The sequence below is a fragment of the Ornithorhynchus anatinus genome, chromosome 1 (genome assembly GCF_004115215.2).
Source record: "Ornithorhynchus anatinus isolate Pmale09 chromosome 1, mOrnAna1.pri.v4, whole genome shotgun sequence".
Lineage (NCBI taxonomy): Eukaryota > Metazoa > Chordata > Mammalia > Monotremata > Ornithorhynchidae > Ornithorhynchus > Ornithorhynchus anatinus.
In genome coordinates, this window is record NC_041728.1 from 53,744,717 (window position 1) to 53,760,574 (window position 15,858).

Below are 15,858 nucleotides of genomic sequence, written 5' to 3' on the forward strand. Positions count from 1 at the left end.
TTTTTTTTTAATCTTTGTCTTCTTGCAATCTGGGGATCAATTGAAGGATAGGGAGAAGATACCACAGGATTGCCCAGTTGACTTTTTAAAAACGTTGTTCTGCACACATCTCCTCACTTCTCAAAAGCCTCTAGTGTTTGTCCATTCCTTTCTGCAACAAGCAACCACAAACTCCTGACCACTAATGTTAAGGTGCTGACTCGCCAGCAATCTCCCCCTCTATCCACTCTCACCTTGTACTATACCCGTGTTTGAACTCTTAATTCCTCTCAAGGTAACCTACTCGATGTGCCTCTACTTTTTTCTTGAGACTTGTTAAGGAGTAGTAGTTGGCATTTGTTAAGCGCTTACTATGTGCAGAGCACTGTTCTAAGCGCTGCGGTAGATACAGGGTAATCAGGTCGTCCCTCATGAGGCTCACAGTCTTAATCCCCATTTTACAGGTGAGGTAACTGAGGCACAGAGAAGTTAAGTGACTTGCCCACAGTCACACAGCTGACGAGTGGCAGAGCTGGGATTAGAACCCACCACCTCTGACTCCCAAGCCTGGGCTCTTTCCACTGAGCCACGCTGCTTTAGTGCTTACTATGGGCCAACCATTGTACTAAGCGCTGCTGTAGACAAAAGATACAGTCCCTGTCCCACATGGGGCTCAAAGTCTAAATAGGAGAGGGTACGATTTAATCCCCATTTTACAGATGAGGGAACTGAGGCACAGAGAAGTTACGCGACTCGCCCCAGATAATAACAACAATAATAATGATAATAACAATTGTGGAATTTGTTAAGCACCTACTATGTGCCAGGCACTGTATCACACAGCAGACAAGTGCCAGAGTTGGGATCAGAACCCAGATCTTCTGCCTCCCAGGTCTGTGCTCTTTCCACTAGGCCATGCTCCTTTTCTCATTCTCATGTCTTGCCACCAACCTCCCTCCTGCCTGGAACTCCCTCTCTCTTCACATCCAGCAGACCACCGTTCTCCCCGTCTTCAACCCCCATGTGAAATCACGTCTCCAGGAGGCCTCCCCTGACTCACTTCTAATCTCCCCACCCTATTTTCCACTCAAACTGCCACTTCAGGACTTCGGGGCCACCTCAGCACTTCCCACTCACATGCCCCCATCACACTTCTTTACCCATCTTTATATTTGATTATACTTATTACTCTTTATACTCTGTTTCTTCCCCATAGGTGTAATTCTAATGTGATCTTCCTCCCACTCAATATAGAGCTCTGTGCTCAGCACGTGCTCAATAAATCCTATTGATCTTCAAAGTAACTGAACCCTGAAGTCACCTTAATTAACTAAACACCAACCTTAAAAAGACCATATAATGGTACCTTTGGGTGACTGTAAAACGAACTCATTTTGCAACTGTCTATGGGACTGTACAGTGACAGGAATTTATTTTCCTGGGGAACTCCATCAGTCACATGTGCACGGGCAACTCTATCGCCCCTCGGGAGGACGCTCCAATCAGCTTCACTGTTGCGATCACGGGACCGAACAGAGGAGGGAAAGTGGTGAAAACTCAGAGTTCCAACTGCAAGAAAAAAAATTAGTCCCAGTCTCCAATGGAGATCCTGGGCGCAAGCGGAGATCCATCCATCCGTCCGTGGCTCCCGCAGGCCGAGGCTCTCGGTCCGCTCTCCCTCCGTATCCCCCGTTAGGCAGCCGAGGCCGGAGAGAAGCAGAAGTGGAGAGGAATGATGCGATTCACGAGAGCCCTGTTTTCCCTTTTTAGCACAAAAGAACTATCCTCAACTCGGGAATACTGAGCATACAAGGGCAAGCGTCCAAACAGAGAGAACAAATAATGGAAAACCAATAGAGACCATGAAGAGAATCCCACATTTGAAAATGCTAAGTGTCTGGAGGAGACATTTAATAATCACCAGCCCAAATGAAAAATCCTGTTTAAAATCCAGGGGCAAGAGCTGATTTACTAGAGTCTGATCTTTGCTCCTTTGACCAAAATAAAAGAATTGCTTGGACTAAACAGAAAAACTGAAAGGATGTTCTAGATTTACAAAAATAGAAGGAAAAAAAACCAGCGAAAAACAAATTCTACTGCAATACCAATAACGGGTCCCATAAATTGGCTTCAAAACCCACCACCAATCACTGAACTCCCTGAGTAGAATATTCTTTAAACTGGAGTCGAATTCAGGTACGGCCTTTGCTGGAAAAATCTGATGACTGCACAGAACAGCAGCTCAAACTGCACGTTATAGGGGCCAAATTGATGTCATGGAAAACTTGGTTAAAAAGAGCAGGGTTCCAGGGGCTTTAGCATCAATTGTTCCTAAACACTGAGCGCTACCTTTTGTATAAGCTACCTACATTTTATATAGCAAAATTTTAAAAAATTGAATATCCCATTGCCGCAAACAGTTGACATGTACTGTACTTAGACATTCTCCCAAGTATTCCTAGCAGAATCACAGATCGGTCAATGCTCAAAGCTTTTGGGGATTTTTCCCCTACAATCACAAGCACTCTGTGAAACTCACTTTAATAGCTACAGATGGATCTCAACTCAACTACTGTGTGGAGAGAGGTGCCGGTGTTGATCAAAAACAAATGAAAAAAAAAAACAACCTAACAGCTTGGTGCACTGCAACTAAACCATAATTTTGCATAAACCCAAATTTTCACAAGAGTTGTGCAATTTCAGTGGCGAAAGCATTTGGTATAAAAGTATGCACACATTTCCCACAAGGCGCTCCCTCATGGAGCTGTAAAGAAATCAGGGAAACGATTTTGAAAACGTTAGATTGCTTTGCAGTCCAGAAGAAAAGGTCTGTTCCAGCTGCTACAATTAAAATGCTCTCTTCCTTCTGGAAATGTTTTAGGAAGTAAGCATTCTGGCTGTTAGGAAGGTGAGAGAACTGAAACATTTCATTTTTCATTCCATTTCACTGTGCTTTTCTGTCTACTGCTAATATTGCAGCCTGTGCCCCATAAATCCTGATTAACTAAAACAATAAGATCCTAAACATTAGGTATCACTTGCTTGCCAAAACGGGCCCAGAAGGCTTCACACTTGAAAAGAATGAATCAGATTTGGCTAGGAAGAGGAAAAACATCTAAAATTGTACCTCTGCAAGTCCAGCCCCGAACAGAACGGGCAGCTGATGGCCATACAAGTAAAGGCTATTCTACTCCCGGCTCTGCCACTGATCTGTCGTGTCACCTTGGGCAGGTCACTTGACTTCTCTGTGCCTCAGTTCCCTCATTTGTAAAATGGGGATTAAGACCGCGAGCCGCACGTGGGACACGGACTGCTTCCAACCTGATAGCTTGTATCTACCCCAGCACTTCGTTCGGTGCCTGACCCACAGTAAGCACTTAGCAAACGCCGTTTAGAAAAAAGCCTACTTAAGATCACTTCACTCCGATCGATCGATGGTATTTACTGAGCGCTTCTGTGCAGAGCACTGTACTAAGCGCTTGGGAGAGTACAGAACAACAGAGTTGGTAGACACGACCCCCGCCACCCTCAATGAGCTTGAGGTCTAGAGGACTCCAACTGCTGAATGATTACCCAGGAAACCTAATAACCGGACACGAAGAGGGTGGGGAGTTTAACTGCAAGACAGCAGACGCTCCACGTCCGGAGGCGGAAAAAATGAAAGCGGTCCATAGCGTTTAAAAAAATTTCACAGATCTTCTAACTTCCTAAAAAGAAACAGCCTCGGTTGAGAAGTCTATTTCAAGATGCCAGTTTCATCCCAGAGGTTCCTATTAGAATTACTGAGAAAAGGATGCTTTAAAAAAAAAAAATGGACCTGGGGTGTAATTCTCAAGCGCCTTGCTATCTTTTAAAGGCAGCAAGAAAATTAAGCCCATTCAAAGCCCTCTGAAAGGCAATCTTGTTGAGTCACTATCTGAATCTCAGTGAGTAGCTGCGTATTCCTTCTGAGTATGGAAAGCCTTCTCTTTCGGGACAAAATGAGACCGAGAAGGAGAGGCCAATAAAAACGCGGCGGGGCCACGGAGCAGGGAATATGCCGGCAGCCCACCGGCCATGGGGCTATTTTAGTCAAGGTGAGTCTTTCATTAATCTGCGGCATCACACCGGGGCCAGGCTGCCAGGGCCGGCGTGTTGGGAAGCGAGAAACACAAGGACTCGGGCTCCGCTTCTAGATCCCGGGTTCGGTGGCACGAGTAGCCGAGCGGGTATCGTCAAAGTCAAGCCCTCGGCCCGTCAGCCGGGAAACCGAACTCGGCCCAGTGGAGGGAGGCGAATTCAAGTCGACCACGGGGACCGCGGAAGAGAGGACGGAGCGAGAGTCTAACGTGGCAGGAGCGAGGATGCCCGGGGCCCCGACTTTAAAGTAATCGGAACGTAATCGCTCAGTTTAACGACGACGTCCCACGGCCTTCCGCACCAGGTCACTGACTCTTCTCTCCGACTCAGTCCCCCCCGGTCTTCACACCCGGGCCGGGGAAACCCGGATCTCCGGCCCAAGCCCTCAAGGCACGTCGATCGGACGATCGACGCCGACGACCGGCCGGGGTCTCCGCCCGGGTCGTCGTCGTTCCCGCCGGATTTCCGGACAAGGCCCGCGTGAACCTCGCCCGCGGGTTCGGTCTTCCGGCCGTTCCCGTTCACCGGCCTCTCCGTCCGGGGAGGCCGCTTCCTCCGAACCCATCTCCCTGCCCTCACGGGTACCCGCTTCTCCGGCGGCAATTCCCGGGGTGGCGGGTTCGGTTTTTCCGTCCGGCTTCTGCCGTGTTACGTCTGGACGGACCCCGCCTTCACGGGAAACTACCACTACTGGTTATTTCGCTCACCGGGTCCGCTTAGGAGACCCGACGGGGAAAGTTCACGCGTCCCGGGGCTGCGCTCCTCACCTGCACAGGTCGGCGAAGGCCTGAAAGTTGAGTTTCTTGATCTTCTTCTCGCTCAGCCAGTAGCCCACTCTCTTCCCCTTCAGAAAGGTCTGCATCTTCCTCCTTCCTCCCGGGCCCTGGGTGGGAATCTTCCGGAGGGGAGCTCCCGGCTGCCTGGCCGCGGCCGGGCGAATCTTCCAACCGCTTCCCAAAGGCGCCCTGACCGCCACTCCTCGGAACCGGCTCCTTCGAGGGGGGAAAGAAGAGGGAAAAGGCAGATGGTTTAGCGTGGGAGGGGGCGGCTCCTCTGCCCCGGAGCCGCGCCCAACCCGATGGTGCGGTCCCTCCCTCCTCCCCTCCCGGAGGGCCGAGCTCCCTTCCCCAACTTGCAGCGTGCGCCGGGCTGCTCCCCGACCGGGGCCTTCCCGTGCAGAGAGGCGAGGCTGGAGGAGGGAGGGGGGAATAAAAAGAGGAGGGCGGGAGGCTGCCTGTCCCTCCGAAGATGGTGCCCCGAGCCGAGGGAGGCTCCCCCCTCCCCCGTGGGAAACGCCCCTCCTCCCCGACCAGCAGAGGCTCCCGGGGGGGCGTCTCCCCCGCTCCCCTGCACCCCACTTTGGGGGGGGGGGCTCGCGGGGCCCGAGCCGGCCGGTCCCGGGAGGCTTCGCCCGCCGCTTCCTCCCGCCGTCGCCGCCTTTTGCAGCCGGCGGAGCTCGGTCGCGTCCGGTGGGGAGGGGACGCGGTGGGACGGGGGTGGGGGGGGGGGGGGGGGGGGAAGGATGGACACACCCTCCGGGGGCTGCACCGCCCGCCGCCGCTCCTGCGGGGCTCGGGGGCCCGGGCTGCCGCTCCTTCCCGCTCCTCCTGCTCCCGGGGAGGGTCGGGGGGGGGGGGAGGCAGGCTCCGGGGGGATGCTCCGGGGGGGGATGCTCCGGGGGGGGTGGTCCCCGGGGCTGCTCCCTCCGCGCTGACCCCCGCTGCCAGATTGACACCGCCGCCGCCGCCGGCTGCACCGAGGAAGCCGGGCCGCCGCCGGCCGCCAGGGGGCAGCCGCCGGCCGCCGGGCTCTTAAAGGGACCCCGTCCCTTTTTCCGTCCTTCCCTAAGAATCACGTTGGGATTGGTTCAGCGCTGGCTAGGGGCAGGGCGCTGTGCTAAGCGCTGGGGGAGAGACAGGGTCATCGGGGGGCCCTTGCAATCATAATAATGTTATTTGTTAAGCGCTACTAGGTGCAGAGCGCTGTGCTAAGCGCTGGGGGAGAGACAGGCTCATCAGGGGGGCCCCTGCAATCATAATAATGTTATTTGTTAAGCGCTACTAGGTGCAGAGCGCTGTGCTAAGCGCTGGGGGAGAGACAGGGTCATCAGGGGGGCCCTTGCAATAATAATAATGTCATTTGTTAAGCGCTACTAGGTGCAGAGCGCTGTGCTAAGCGCTGGGGGAGAGACAGGGTCATCAGGTGGTCCCACATGAGGCTCACAGTTAATCCCCATTTTAATAATGTTGGTATTTGTTAAGCGCTACTAGGTGCAGAGCGCTGTGCTAAGCGCTGGGGGAGAGACATGGTCATCAGGGGGGCCCCTGCAATAATAATAATGTTGGTATTTGTTAAGCGCTGACTAGGTGCAGAGCACTGTGCTAAGCGCTGGGGGAGAGACAGGGGAATGAGGTTGGCCCACGGGAGGCTCACAGTTAATCTCTATTTTAATAATGTTGGTATTTGTTAAGCGCTGACTAGGTGCAGAGCACTGTTCTAAGCGCTGGGGGAGAGACAGGATCATCAGGGTGTCCCACGGGAGGCTCACAGTTAATCCCCATTTTAATAATAATAATAATGTTGGTATTTGTTAAGCACTTACTAGGTGCCAAGCACTGTTCTAAGCACTGGGGTAGATACAGGATCATCAGCTTGTCCCATGTGAGGCTCACAGTTAATCCCCATTTTACAGATGAGGGAACTGAGGCCCAGTGAAGTGACTTGGCCACAGTCACACAGCTGACAAGTGGCAGAGCCAGGATTTGAACCCATGAACTCTGACTCCCAAGCCCAGACTCTTTCCACTGAGCCACGCTAATAATAATGTTGGTATTTGTTAAGCACTTACTATTCTAAGCGCTGGGGTAGAGACAGGGGAATGAGGTTGTCCCATGTGGGGCTCACAGTCTTCATCCCCATTTTACAGATGAGGGAACTGAGGCCCAGAGAAGTGAAGTGACTTGCCCAAGGTCACACAGGTGACAAGTGGCAGAACCAGGATTCAAACCCATGGTCTCTGACAATAGCATTTGAGCGCTTACCGATAACATTGGTATTTGTTAAGCACTGACTAGGTGCACAGCACTCTTCTAAATGCTGGGGGAGTTACAGGGTCATCAGGTTGCCCCACATGAGGCTCACAGTTAATCCCCATTTTACAGATGAGGGAACTGAGGCACAGAGAAGGGAAGGGAGTTGCCCACAGTCAGGCAGCTGACAAGTGGCCGAGCCGGGATTCGAACCCATGACCTCTGACTCCCAAGCCCAGGCTCTTTCCACTGAGCCACGCAGAGCACTGTACTAAGCGCTTGGAATGGACCCTTCGGCAACAGATAGCGACAATCCCTGCCCATTGACAGGCTTACAGTCTAATCAGACTTCCCACTTCAGAGTTCATGGGTTCGAATCCCGGCTCAGCCACTTGTCAGCTGTGTGATTGTGGGCAAGTCACTTCACTTCTCTGGGCCTCAGTTCCCTCATCTGTAAAATGGGGATCGAGACTGTGAGCCTCGCGTGGGACAATCTGATTACCCCGTATCTATCCCGCTCTTAGAACAGTGCTCTGCACATAGTAAGCGCTTAACAAATACCAACATTATCATCATCCTCATGATGGCCCTTAATAATAATGACGGTGGCATTCGTTGAGCGCTTCCCCAGTGCCGAGCACCGTTCTACACACTGGGGGAGAGGCGAGGTCACCAGGTCGTCCCAGGGGCGCAGGGCTCCCAGTCTTCATCCCCATTTTTACAGATTCGGTCGCGGGGGCCCAGAGGCGTGTATAATAATACTAATGTTGGTATTTGTTAAGTGCTTACTACATGCAAAGCACTGTTCTAAGTGTTGGGAAGGATACAAGGTGACCAGGTTATCCCACGTGGGGCTCACAGTCTTCATTCCCATTTTCCAGATGAGGGAACGGAGGCCCAGAGAAGTCAAGTGACTTGCCCACGGTCACACAGCTGACAAGTAGCAGAGCCAGGATTCAAACCCGTGACCTCTGACTCCCAAGCCCATGCTCTTTCCACTCAGCCATGCTGCTTCTCTAGACTGTGAGCCCATCACTGGGCAGGTAGGGATGGTCTCTATCTGTTGCCCAATTGTCTATTCCAAGCGCTTAGTACAGTGCTCTGCACATAGCATTCAATACATACTATTGAATGAAGTGACTCACCCCACGTCGCACAGCTGACAAGCGGGGATTTGAACCTATTCCCATCCCCTTTGGCAGTTGTAGTGATGGAGCTCCTACTGTTGTCCAGTTCAGTGCTCCGGCGCAGACAGTGTCACCTCTGACACAGACCCTGGCCACGAGCTTCCCCGTCTGGACGGGGAGACAGACGTTAGTGGAAATAGATGGATAGATTAAACTAAATAGATTAAATACTATATAAATGAATGCATAGATGGATAGATGGGTGGATAGATAAATAGATAAATGAATAGATAAATAGTTGTCAGCTGTGTGACTGTGGGCAAGTCACTTAACTTCTCTGTGCCTCAGTTCCCTCATCTGTAAAATGGGGATTAACTGTGAGCCTCACGTGGGACAACCTGATTACCCTGTATCTACCCCAGCGCTTAGAACGGTGCTGTGCACATAGTAAGCGCTTAACAAATACCAACATTATTATTGTAAGTAGATACATAACTAGGTAGATGGATAAATAGATATATGGATAGATAAGTAAATATATAGATGGGTGGATAAGTAAATAAATATATGGATAGATAAGTAGATAGATATATGGATAGATAAGTAGATAGATTGATGAATGAATGAATGAATGGACAGCTATATACAGACTCTATCCGCCCTCCCTCCCTGGCTCCGGACCTGCTCGGGGGGGGGGGAGGGGGGAATGGACCAAGCTGGGACCCAGCCAGAACCATCCGACCCTTTCCTTCTGTTTTTCATCCCAGTCTATCAAGGCCGAGTTCGGCTCATTCATTCGTTCACTCAGTCAATTGTATTTATTATTGTTATTAATAATAATAATAATAATGGTATTTGTTAAGCACTTACTATGTGTACACTGTTTTAAGCACTGGGGTAGATACAAGATAATCAGGTTGTTCCACCTGGGGCTCAGTCTTCATCCCCATTTTACAGATGAGGTAACTGAAGCCCAGAGAAGTAAAGTGTCTTGCCCAAGGTCACAGAGCAGACAAGTGGTGGACCTGGGATTCTCCATTTACACTCACTCCCTCGGTGAACTCATTCGCTCTCACGGCTTTGACTACCATCTCTACGCAGATGACACGCAGATCTACATCTCCGCCCCTGTCCTCTCCCCCTCCCTTCGGGCTCGCATCTCCTCCTGCCTCCGGGACGTCTCCACCTGGATGTCGGCCCGCCACCTAAAACTCAACATGAGCGAGACTGAGCTCCTCATCTTCCCTCCCAAACCCGGTCCTCTCCCAGACTTCTCTATCACCGTGGATGGCACGACCATCCTTCCCGTCTCTCGGGCCCGCGATCTCGGTGTCATCCTTGACTCGTCCCTCTCGTTCACCCCACACATCCTATCCGTTACCGAGACCTGCCGGTTTCACCTCTACAATATCGCCAAGATCCGCCCTTTCCTCTCCACCCAAACGGCTACCTTACTATTACGGGCTCTCGTTATATCCCGGCTAGACTACTGTGTCAGCCTTCTCTCTGACCTCCCTTCCTCCTCTCTCGCCCCGCTCCGGTCTATTCTTCACTCCGCTGCCCGGCTCATCTTCCCGCAGAAACGATCTGGGCATGTCACTCCCCTTCTTAAACAACTCCAGTGGTTGCCTATCGACCTCCGCTCCAAACAAAAACTCCTCACTCTAGGCTTCAAGGCTCTCCATCACCTTGCCCCTTCCTACCTCTCCTCCCTTCTCTCTTTCTACCGCCCACCCCGCACGCTCCGCTCCTCCGCCGCCCACCTCCTCACCATCCCTCGGTCTCGCCTATCCCGCCGTCGACCCCTGGGTCACGTCCTCCCGCGGTCCTGGAACGCCCTCCCTCCTCACCTCCGCCAAACTGATTCTCTTTCCCTCTTCAAAACCCTACTTAAAAATCACCTCCTCCAAGAGGCGTTCCCAGACTGAGCTCCTCTTCTCCCTCTACTCCCTCTGCCATCCCCCCTTTACCTCTCCGCAGCTAAAGCCTCATTTTCCCCTTTTCCCTCTGCTCCTCCACCTCTCCCTTCCCATCCCCACAGCACTGTACTCGTCCGCTCAACTGTATATATTTTCGTTACCCTATTTATTTTGTTAATGAATTGTACATCGCCTTGATTCTATTTAGTTGCCATTGTTTTTACGAGATGTTCTACCCCTTGACGCTGTTTATTGCCATTGTTCTTGTCTGTCCGTCTCCCCCGATCAGACCGTAAGCCCGTCAAACGGCAGGGACTGTCTCTATCTGTTGCCGACTTGTTCATCCCAAGCGCTTAGTACAGTGCTCTGCACATAGTAAGCGCTCAATAAATACTATTGAATGAATGAATGAATGAACCCGCGAGCTTCTGACTCCCAGGCCCACGCTCTATCCATTATTCAATTGTATTTATTGAGTGCTTACTGAGTGCAGAGCACTGAACTAAGCGCTTGGAAAGTATAATTCATCAACTAATAGAGACAATCCCTACCCAACAATGGGCTCAGAGATGAGATGAGAACCAGGCACACTAGGAGAGCTGAGCTAGAAAGCTGAAAAGTAACAAAGAGTGTGAGCTGGGGTGTAGTGGAGAAGAGAGTGGATAAATAAGAGTATTTGTTCTCAGAGGGCATTTTTTTAAACACATTTCTCATCAATAAATCAGTAATATCTGTTGAGCACCTACTGTAGCCAGAGCACTGTACTAAGCATTTGGGAACATACAGTGGAGTCGGTGGATACGATCCCTCCCTCGAAGCAGTAAGTATTCATCTGGGGAGACAGGAACTCAAATAGTGAACCGATGGGAGAGAGCTGGTCAAGAGCCTCGAAGTCAACCGTAAGGAGTTTTCACTAGCTGTCAAGGGAGATGGACAGCCATTAATAGCTTTGAGAAGTGGAGAATCCTCAACTGAACAGTGTTTCAGGAAGAAAATCTGTGTTGAGCATGGACTGAAAGGGGCCGGATGCTGGAGGTAGGGAGATTAGTGGGGAGGCTGATATGGTAGTCTTCTGGCGACACAATCAGTGATTGAACCAGTGTGGTGGCTGTCTGGGTGAAGAAGGGACAGAACTGGGAAATATGGCAAAGGAAAAATCAGCATTATCTAGCAGCTAAGTGAATTTGAGAGTTAAAAGACAGCAAGAAGTCCAGGGAGACACCCAGGGGTCACACAAAGAGTGTGGAACTCCAGCCAGCCCTGGAGAATCTAACTCCTCTCTGCTTCACCTAATTGCTGCTGGCAATTTGAGGTCCGTTGTAATTGGACAAAGGAAACTGGGAAGAAGAGTTTGCAATAGTAAGACTTAGCCATTTCACAGAAGGTTCTGAGAGTAATATAATAGAGAACTTTGAATTTATAGAACACTTTTACTTGTCCAAAGGTCACAGGTATCTTATTAAAGAAACATCTCTGTGAGGTAGGTAAAGCTAGTTAGTTTTAACAACCCCATTTTTACAGATGAGGAAACGGAGGCCTAGAATAATTAAGTGATTTGTTTCCTGAGGTCGCACGGTAGGCTCGAGCTGGGGCTAGAACACAGGATTTTTGACTCGGACCTCGGATTTGCTCTCTTTATTCTCCCCTCCCTCGACCCCACTGCACTTATGGAGAGGTCTGTAGTTTATATCAATCTTGGTCTCCCTCTCTATATTGTAAGCTCGATGTGGGCAGAGAACGTGTCTACCAACTCTGCTATATTGTACTCTCCCAAGAGCTTAGTACTGTGCTCTGCCCACAGTAAATGCTCAGTAAATACATTTAATTGATTGATCCGTGTCCTTTATATTACAGGCCACACTGCTTCACTGGGCACCTGAAGTAGAGCCCCCATTCTGCAGTCCGGGAAACACCCAGAGAGGAAGATGGATTTACCTCTCCTTCCACAGTAGGGCAATAGCAAAGTGAGAAAGAACCCCCAGGAGTCCATCTGCTAATCTGCCTCTCTCCTTACACAGTAATGATAATAATAATATTACTCATAATACTGCTACCTGTTAAGTACTTTGTGCCAAGCACTGCCCTGAACCCTGGAGTAGATCAATCACTTGATCAATCACACTTGATTGAGAGTTTACTTTGTGCAGAGCACTGAACTAAGCAAGAGAGAGAGTACAGTATAACTTGTACAATGTTGAGTTGGTACAATGTTGAGTTGGTCAACATTCCCTACCCATAAGGAGCTTACAGTCTAGAGGGGGAAATAGATACAAGATAATCAGGTTGCAATAATGCCCCTTCTCTGCCAATTCCACCATTCCTTGTCAGAGGCAGAGTGGAAAGTCTAATGATTTGCTGTCTCAGTGCCCTACTTAAAATGGTTTACTTTGGGGGCAGTCCCTTCCCAAAATGAAATAAGTTCTGCTGCCAAAGGCTGAACAAACTCCCCTGTAAGTCATCAGTTTCCTTGGCTCTTGGGTCACAGAGCGTGATTTCCCAGCTGAGGAATGTATTTTGGTCTTTCTCAAAGTCTTTTGTTGGGTTATTTACTTACTATATTAAGAATTGCCATTTACCTCGGTCTCCAAGCCCAGGACCTCTCGGTGACTTCCCACCCTCTCTGTTCATAAATAAAAAGTCACTACCGACCTTGTCGGCAGAATCCCAAAGTCTGTCATGGGCTGCTGGGTCTCAGTCTCCAGAGAAGAGGAGTCGAGAGCATTCTGAAGGTGTGTGTTTGGTGTGTTTGTGTGGATGCGTACAAGAGTGTATGTTTTAATGATATTTTTTAAGCACTAACTATGGGCCAGTCACTCTACTAAGCACAGAGGTAGAGATAAGCTAATCAGGTCAGACACAGGCCCTGTCCCACATAGTCTTAATCCCCCTTATACAGATGAGGTAACTGAGGCACAGAGAAGTTTAAATGACTTACCCAGGGTCACCCAGCAAATAGTGAAGCTGGTCTTAGAGCCCAGGTCCTCTGACTCCTAGGCCCATCCTCTATCTACTAGGCCACACTGCTTCTCTGTAGCAGTAGTAATAGTGTTTATTAAATGCTTACTGTGTGCAGAGCAGTGTAGTAAGCACAAGAAGAGAATGCACAGGTAAGAATTAGACACAGTCCCTGTCCCTCGGGGTACCAGAGAAGGCTGTCCCCACATCAGGAAAGATGTTTCTGAAACATGTGAGCTACTGTTAACCAAAGCCACTCTTAACCGACTAACTGGATTGAAGGTAGGCGGGGCTTTTTAAATGGGGACACCTGTCATAACCCAACCCAGGTGCTCTGGTGTTTTTAATGAAAACAGGATTTCACGTGTAATTTGGAACAGAATGGCTTTGTCTTCAGAGTTCTGTTCTGCATTGCGTTCCCAGTCGCCTTTGAGATGGATTTAGAGGCACTCAGAGTCACCGTCCATTCCTCCTATTGTTGATTCAATTTGCATTCGGGGATACGGGAATTCTTTCCTACCTTTGAAGTCTTCCGAACACCCACACACCTGATCTCTATCTGCAGACGGAGGGTCACTGCCGCCTTTGGAGATGCATTCCTTTGCTGTGTTGACTGGAGACTCTACCTTCCTGAGAGAAGAATTGTGAAGTCTTATTTTATGCTAAGGGATTGAACAATCATAACGTCAGATTAGCAAATCTCTGCATGACCCTTAAAAGTCTGTTTGTTTACCTGATTGGGTAAAAGTTTTTATGTTCACTTTAACTGGGTAAAGGTTTGTTTTCTCTTTGGAGAATCTGGAATGTCCAGTTGCCCTCAAGCAGATTTTGCTGAAAAAAAAAACCACACACAACAAAACTGTCTATGTCTATATCTATATCCTATCCTGATCTATATCCTTTGGACACTTGATAACCAACCTCGCCCGTTCAGTCTCGTTCAGTCCCACATCACTTATGTACATAACTGAAACTTATTTATATTCATGGCCTTCTCTCCCTCCCTAGCCCATAAGCTCGTTGTGGTCGGAGAACATGTCTACCAACTCATTGAATTGTACTTTCTAAGTTGGGGTTTCATTCAAAAAAAGAAACGTATTTTCCTGCAGCTTTATTTCTTTTCGCCTTAACCTAGTATCCTTCAAGTCTTGGCTCTGAAGTTTTCCAAGCTACTTGGCCTGATAAGACAAGTAGCAGGTCTGCAGAACACAGAGTTAAGTGGAGTTTTGGATTAACTGAGGCCTCTGAGCTACATAGATGTCTAACCAGATAGTTCAGGCTAAGAAATCCACTTAGATCTTGTCTAAAAGGACCTCTGCTGAAATCCCCGGTCTCTCTCTTGAACCAGAGCCATTTTGATCTTTTTAAAAAATTATTTAATGTGCTTGTTAAGCGCTTACTATGTGTCAAGCACTGTTCTCAGCACTATGGTAGATACAAGCTAATCAGGTTGGACACAGTCCCTGGTCCACATGGAGCTTACAGTCTAAATTGGAGGGAGGAGGATTTAATGCCTGTTTTACAGATGAGGTAATGGAGGCACAGAAAAGTTAAAAAATGCCTTGCCCAAGGTCACGCAAAAGGCAAGTGGCAGACCTGGAGTTAGAACCCAGACCTGGAGTCAGTCCTCTGACTCCCAAGACCATGCTTTTTCCACTAGGCCACGCTGCTTCCCGTTCTCCTCCCAGTTCCCTGAAAAAACACGGTAAACACAGATGCCAGTTGGAAAAAACAGGAGTTGGCAGCCGGAACCAAGGTTCATTCATTCAATAGTATTTATTGAGCGCTTACTATGTGCAGAGCACTGTACTAAGCGCTTGGGATGAACAAGTCGGCAACAGATAGAGACAGTCCCTGCCGTTTGACGGGCTTACAGTCTAATCGGGGGAGACGGACAGACAAGAACAATGGCACTAAACAGCGTCAAGGGGAAGAACATCTCATAAAAACAATGGCAACTAAATAGAATCAAGGCGATGTACAATTCATTAACAAAATAAATAGGGTAATGAAAATATATACAGTTGAGCGGACGGGTACAGTGCTGTGGGGATGGGAAGGGAGAGGTGGAGGAGCAGAGGGAAAAGGGGAAAATGAGGCTTTAGCTGCGGAGAGGTAAAGGGGGGATGGCAGAGGGAGTAGAGGGGGAAGAGGAGCTCAGTCTGGGAAGGCCTCTTGGAGGAGGTGATTTTTAAGTAAGGTTTTGAAGAGGGAAAGAGAATCAGTTTGGCGGAGGTGAGGAGGGAGGGCGTTCCAGGACCGCGGGAGGACGTGACCCAGGGGTCGACGGCGGGATAGGCGAGACCGAGGGACGGCGAGGAGGTGGGCGGCAGAGGAGCGGAGCGTGCGGGGTGGGCGGTAGAAAGAGAGAAGGGAGGAGAGGTAGGAAGGGGCAAGGTGATGGAGAGCCTTGAAGCCTAGAGTGAGGAGTTTTTGTTTGGAACGGAGGTCGATAGGCAACCACTGGAGTTGTTTAAGAAGGGGAGTGACATGCCCAGATCGTTTCTGCGGGAAGATGAGCCGGGCAGCGGAGTGAAGAATAGACCGGAGCGGGGCGAGAGAGGAGGAAGGGAGGTCAGAGAGAAGGCTGACACAGTAGTCTAGCCGGGATATAACGAGAGCCCGTAATAGTAAGGTAGCCGTTTGGGTGGAGAGGAAAGGGCGGATCTTGGCGATATTGTAGAGGTGAAACCGGCAGGTCTTGGTAACGGATAGGATGTGTGGGGTGAA

General features: G+C 49.7%; 1 protein-coding gene across 3 annotated transcripts in view; it reads right to left on the reverse strand.

Annotated features, from left to right (window-relative positions):
* Positions 1–13,909, reverse strand: part of ITPK1 (inositol-tetrakisphosphate 1-kinase) — a 276,858-nt gene extending 262,949 nt beyond the window's left edge. The window contains exons 1-3 of one of the 3 annotated variants that reach the window (XM_029059802.2): positions 13,862–13,909; positions 13,649–13,758; positions 4,866–5,090 (exon numbers count right to left, since the gene is read on the reverse strand). In XM_029059802.2, coding sequence (XP_028915635.1) covers positions 4,866–4,960 — 95 coding nt within the window. In that variant the 5' untranslated portion in view covers positions 4,961–5,090; positions 13,649–13,758; positions 13,862–13,909. Of the gene's footprint in view, positions 1–4,865; positions 5,091–5,234; positions 5,418–5,630; positions 5,690–13,648; positions 13,759–13,861 lie in introns of those variants that run through there. The other 2 variants (XM_029059809.2, XM_029059816.2) reach the window with 2 other exon arrangements.
* Between the last annotated feature and the right edge of the window lie 1,949 nt (positions 13,910–15,858).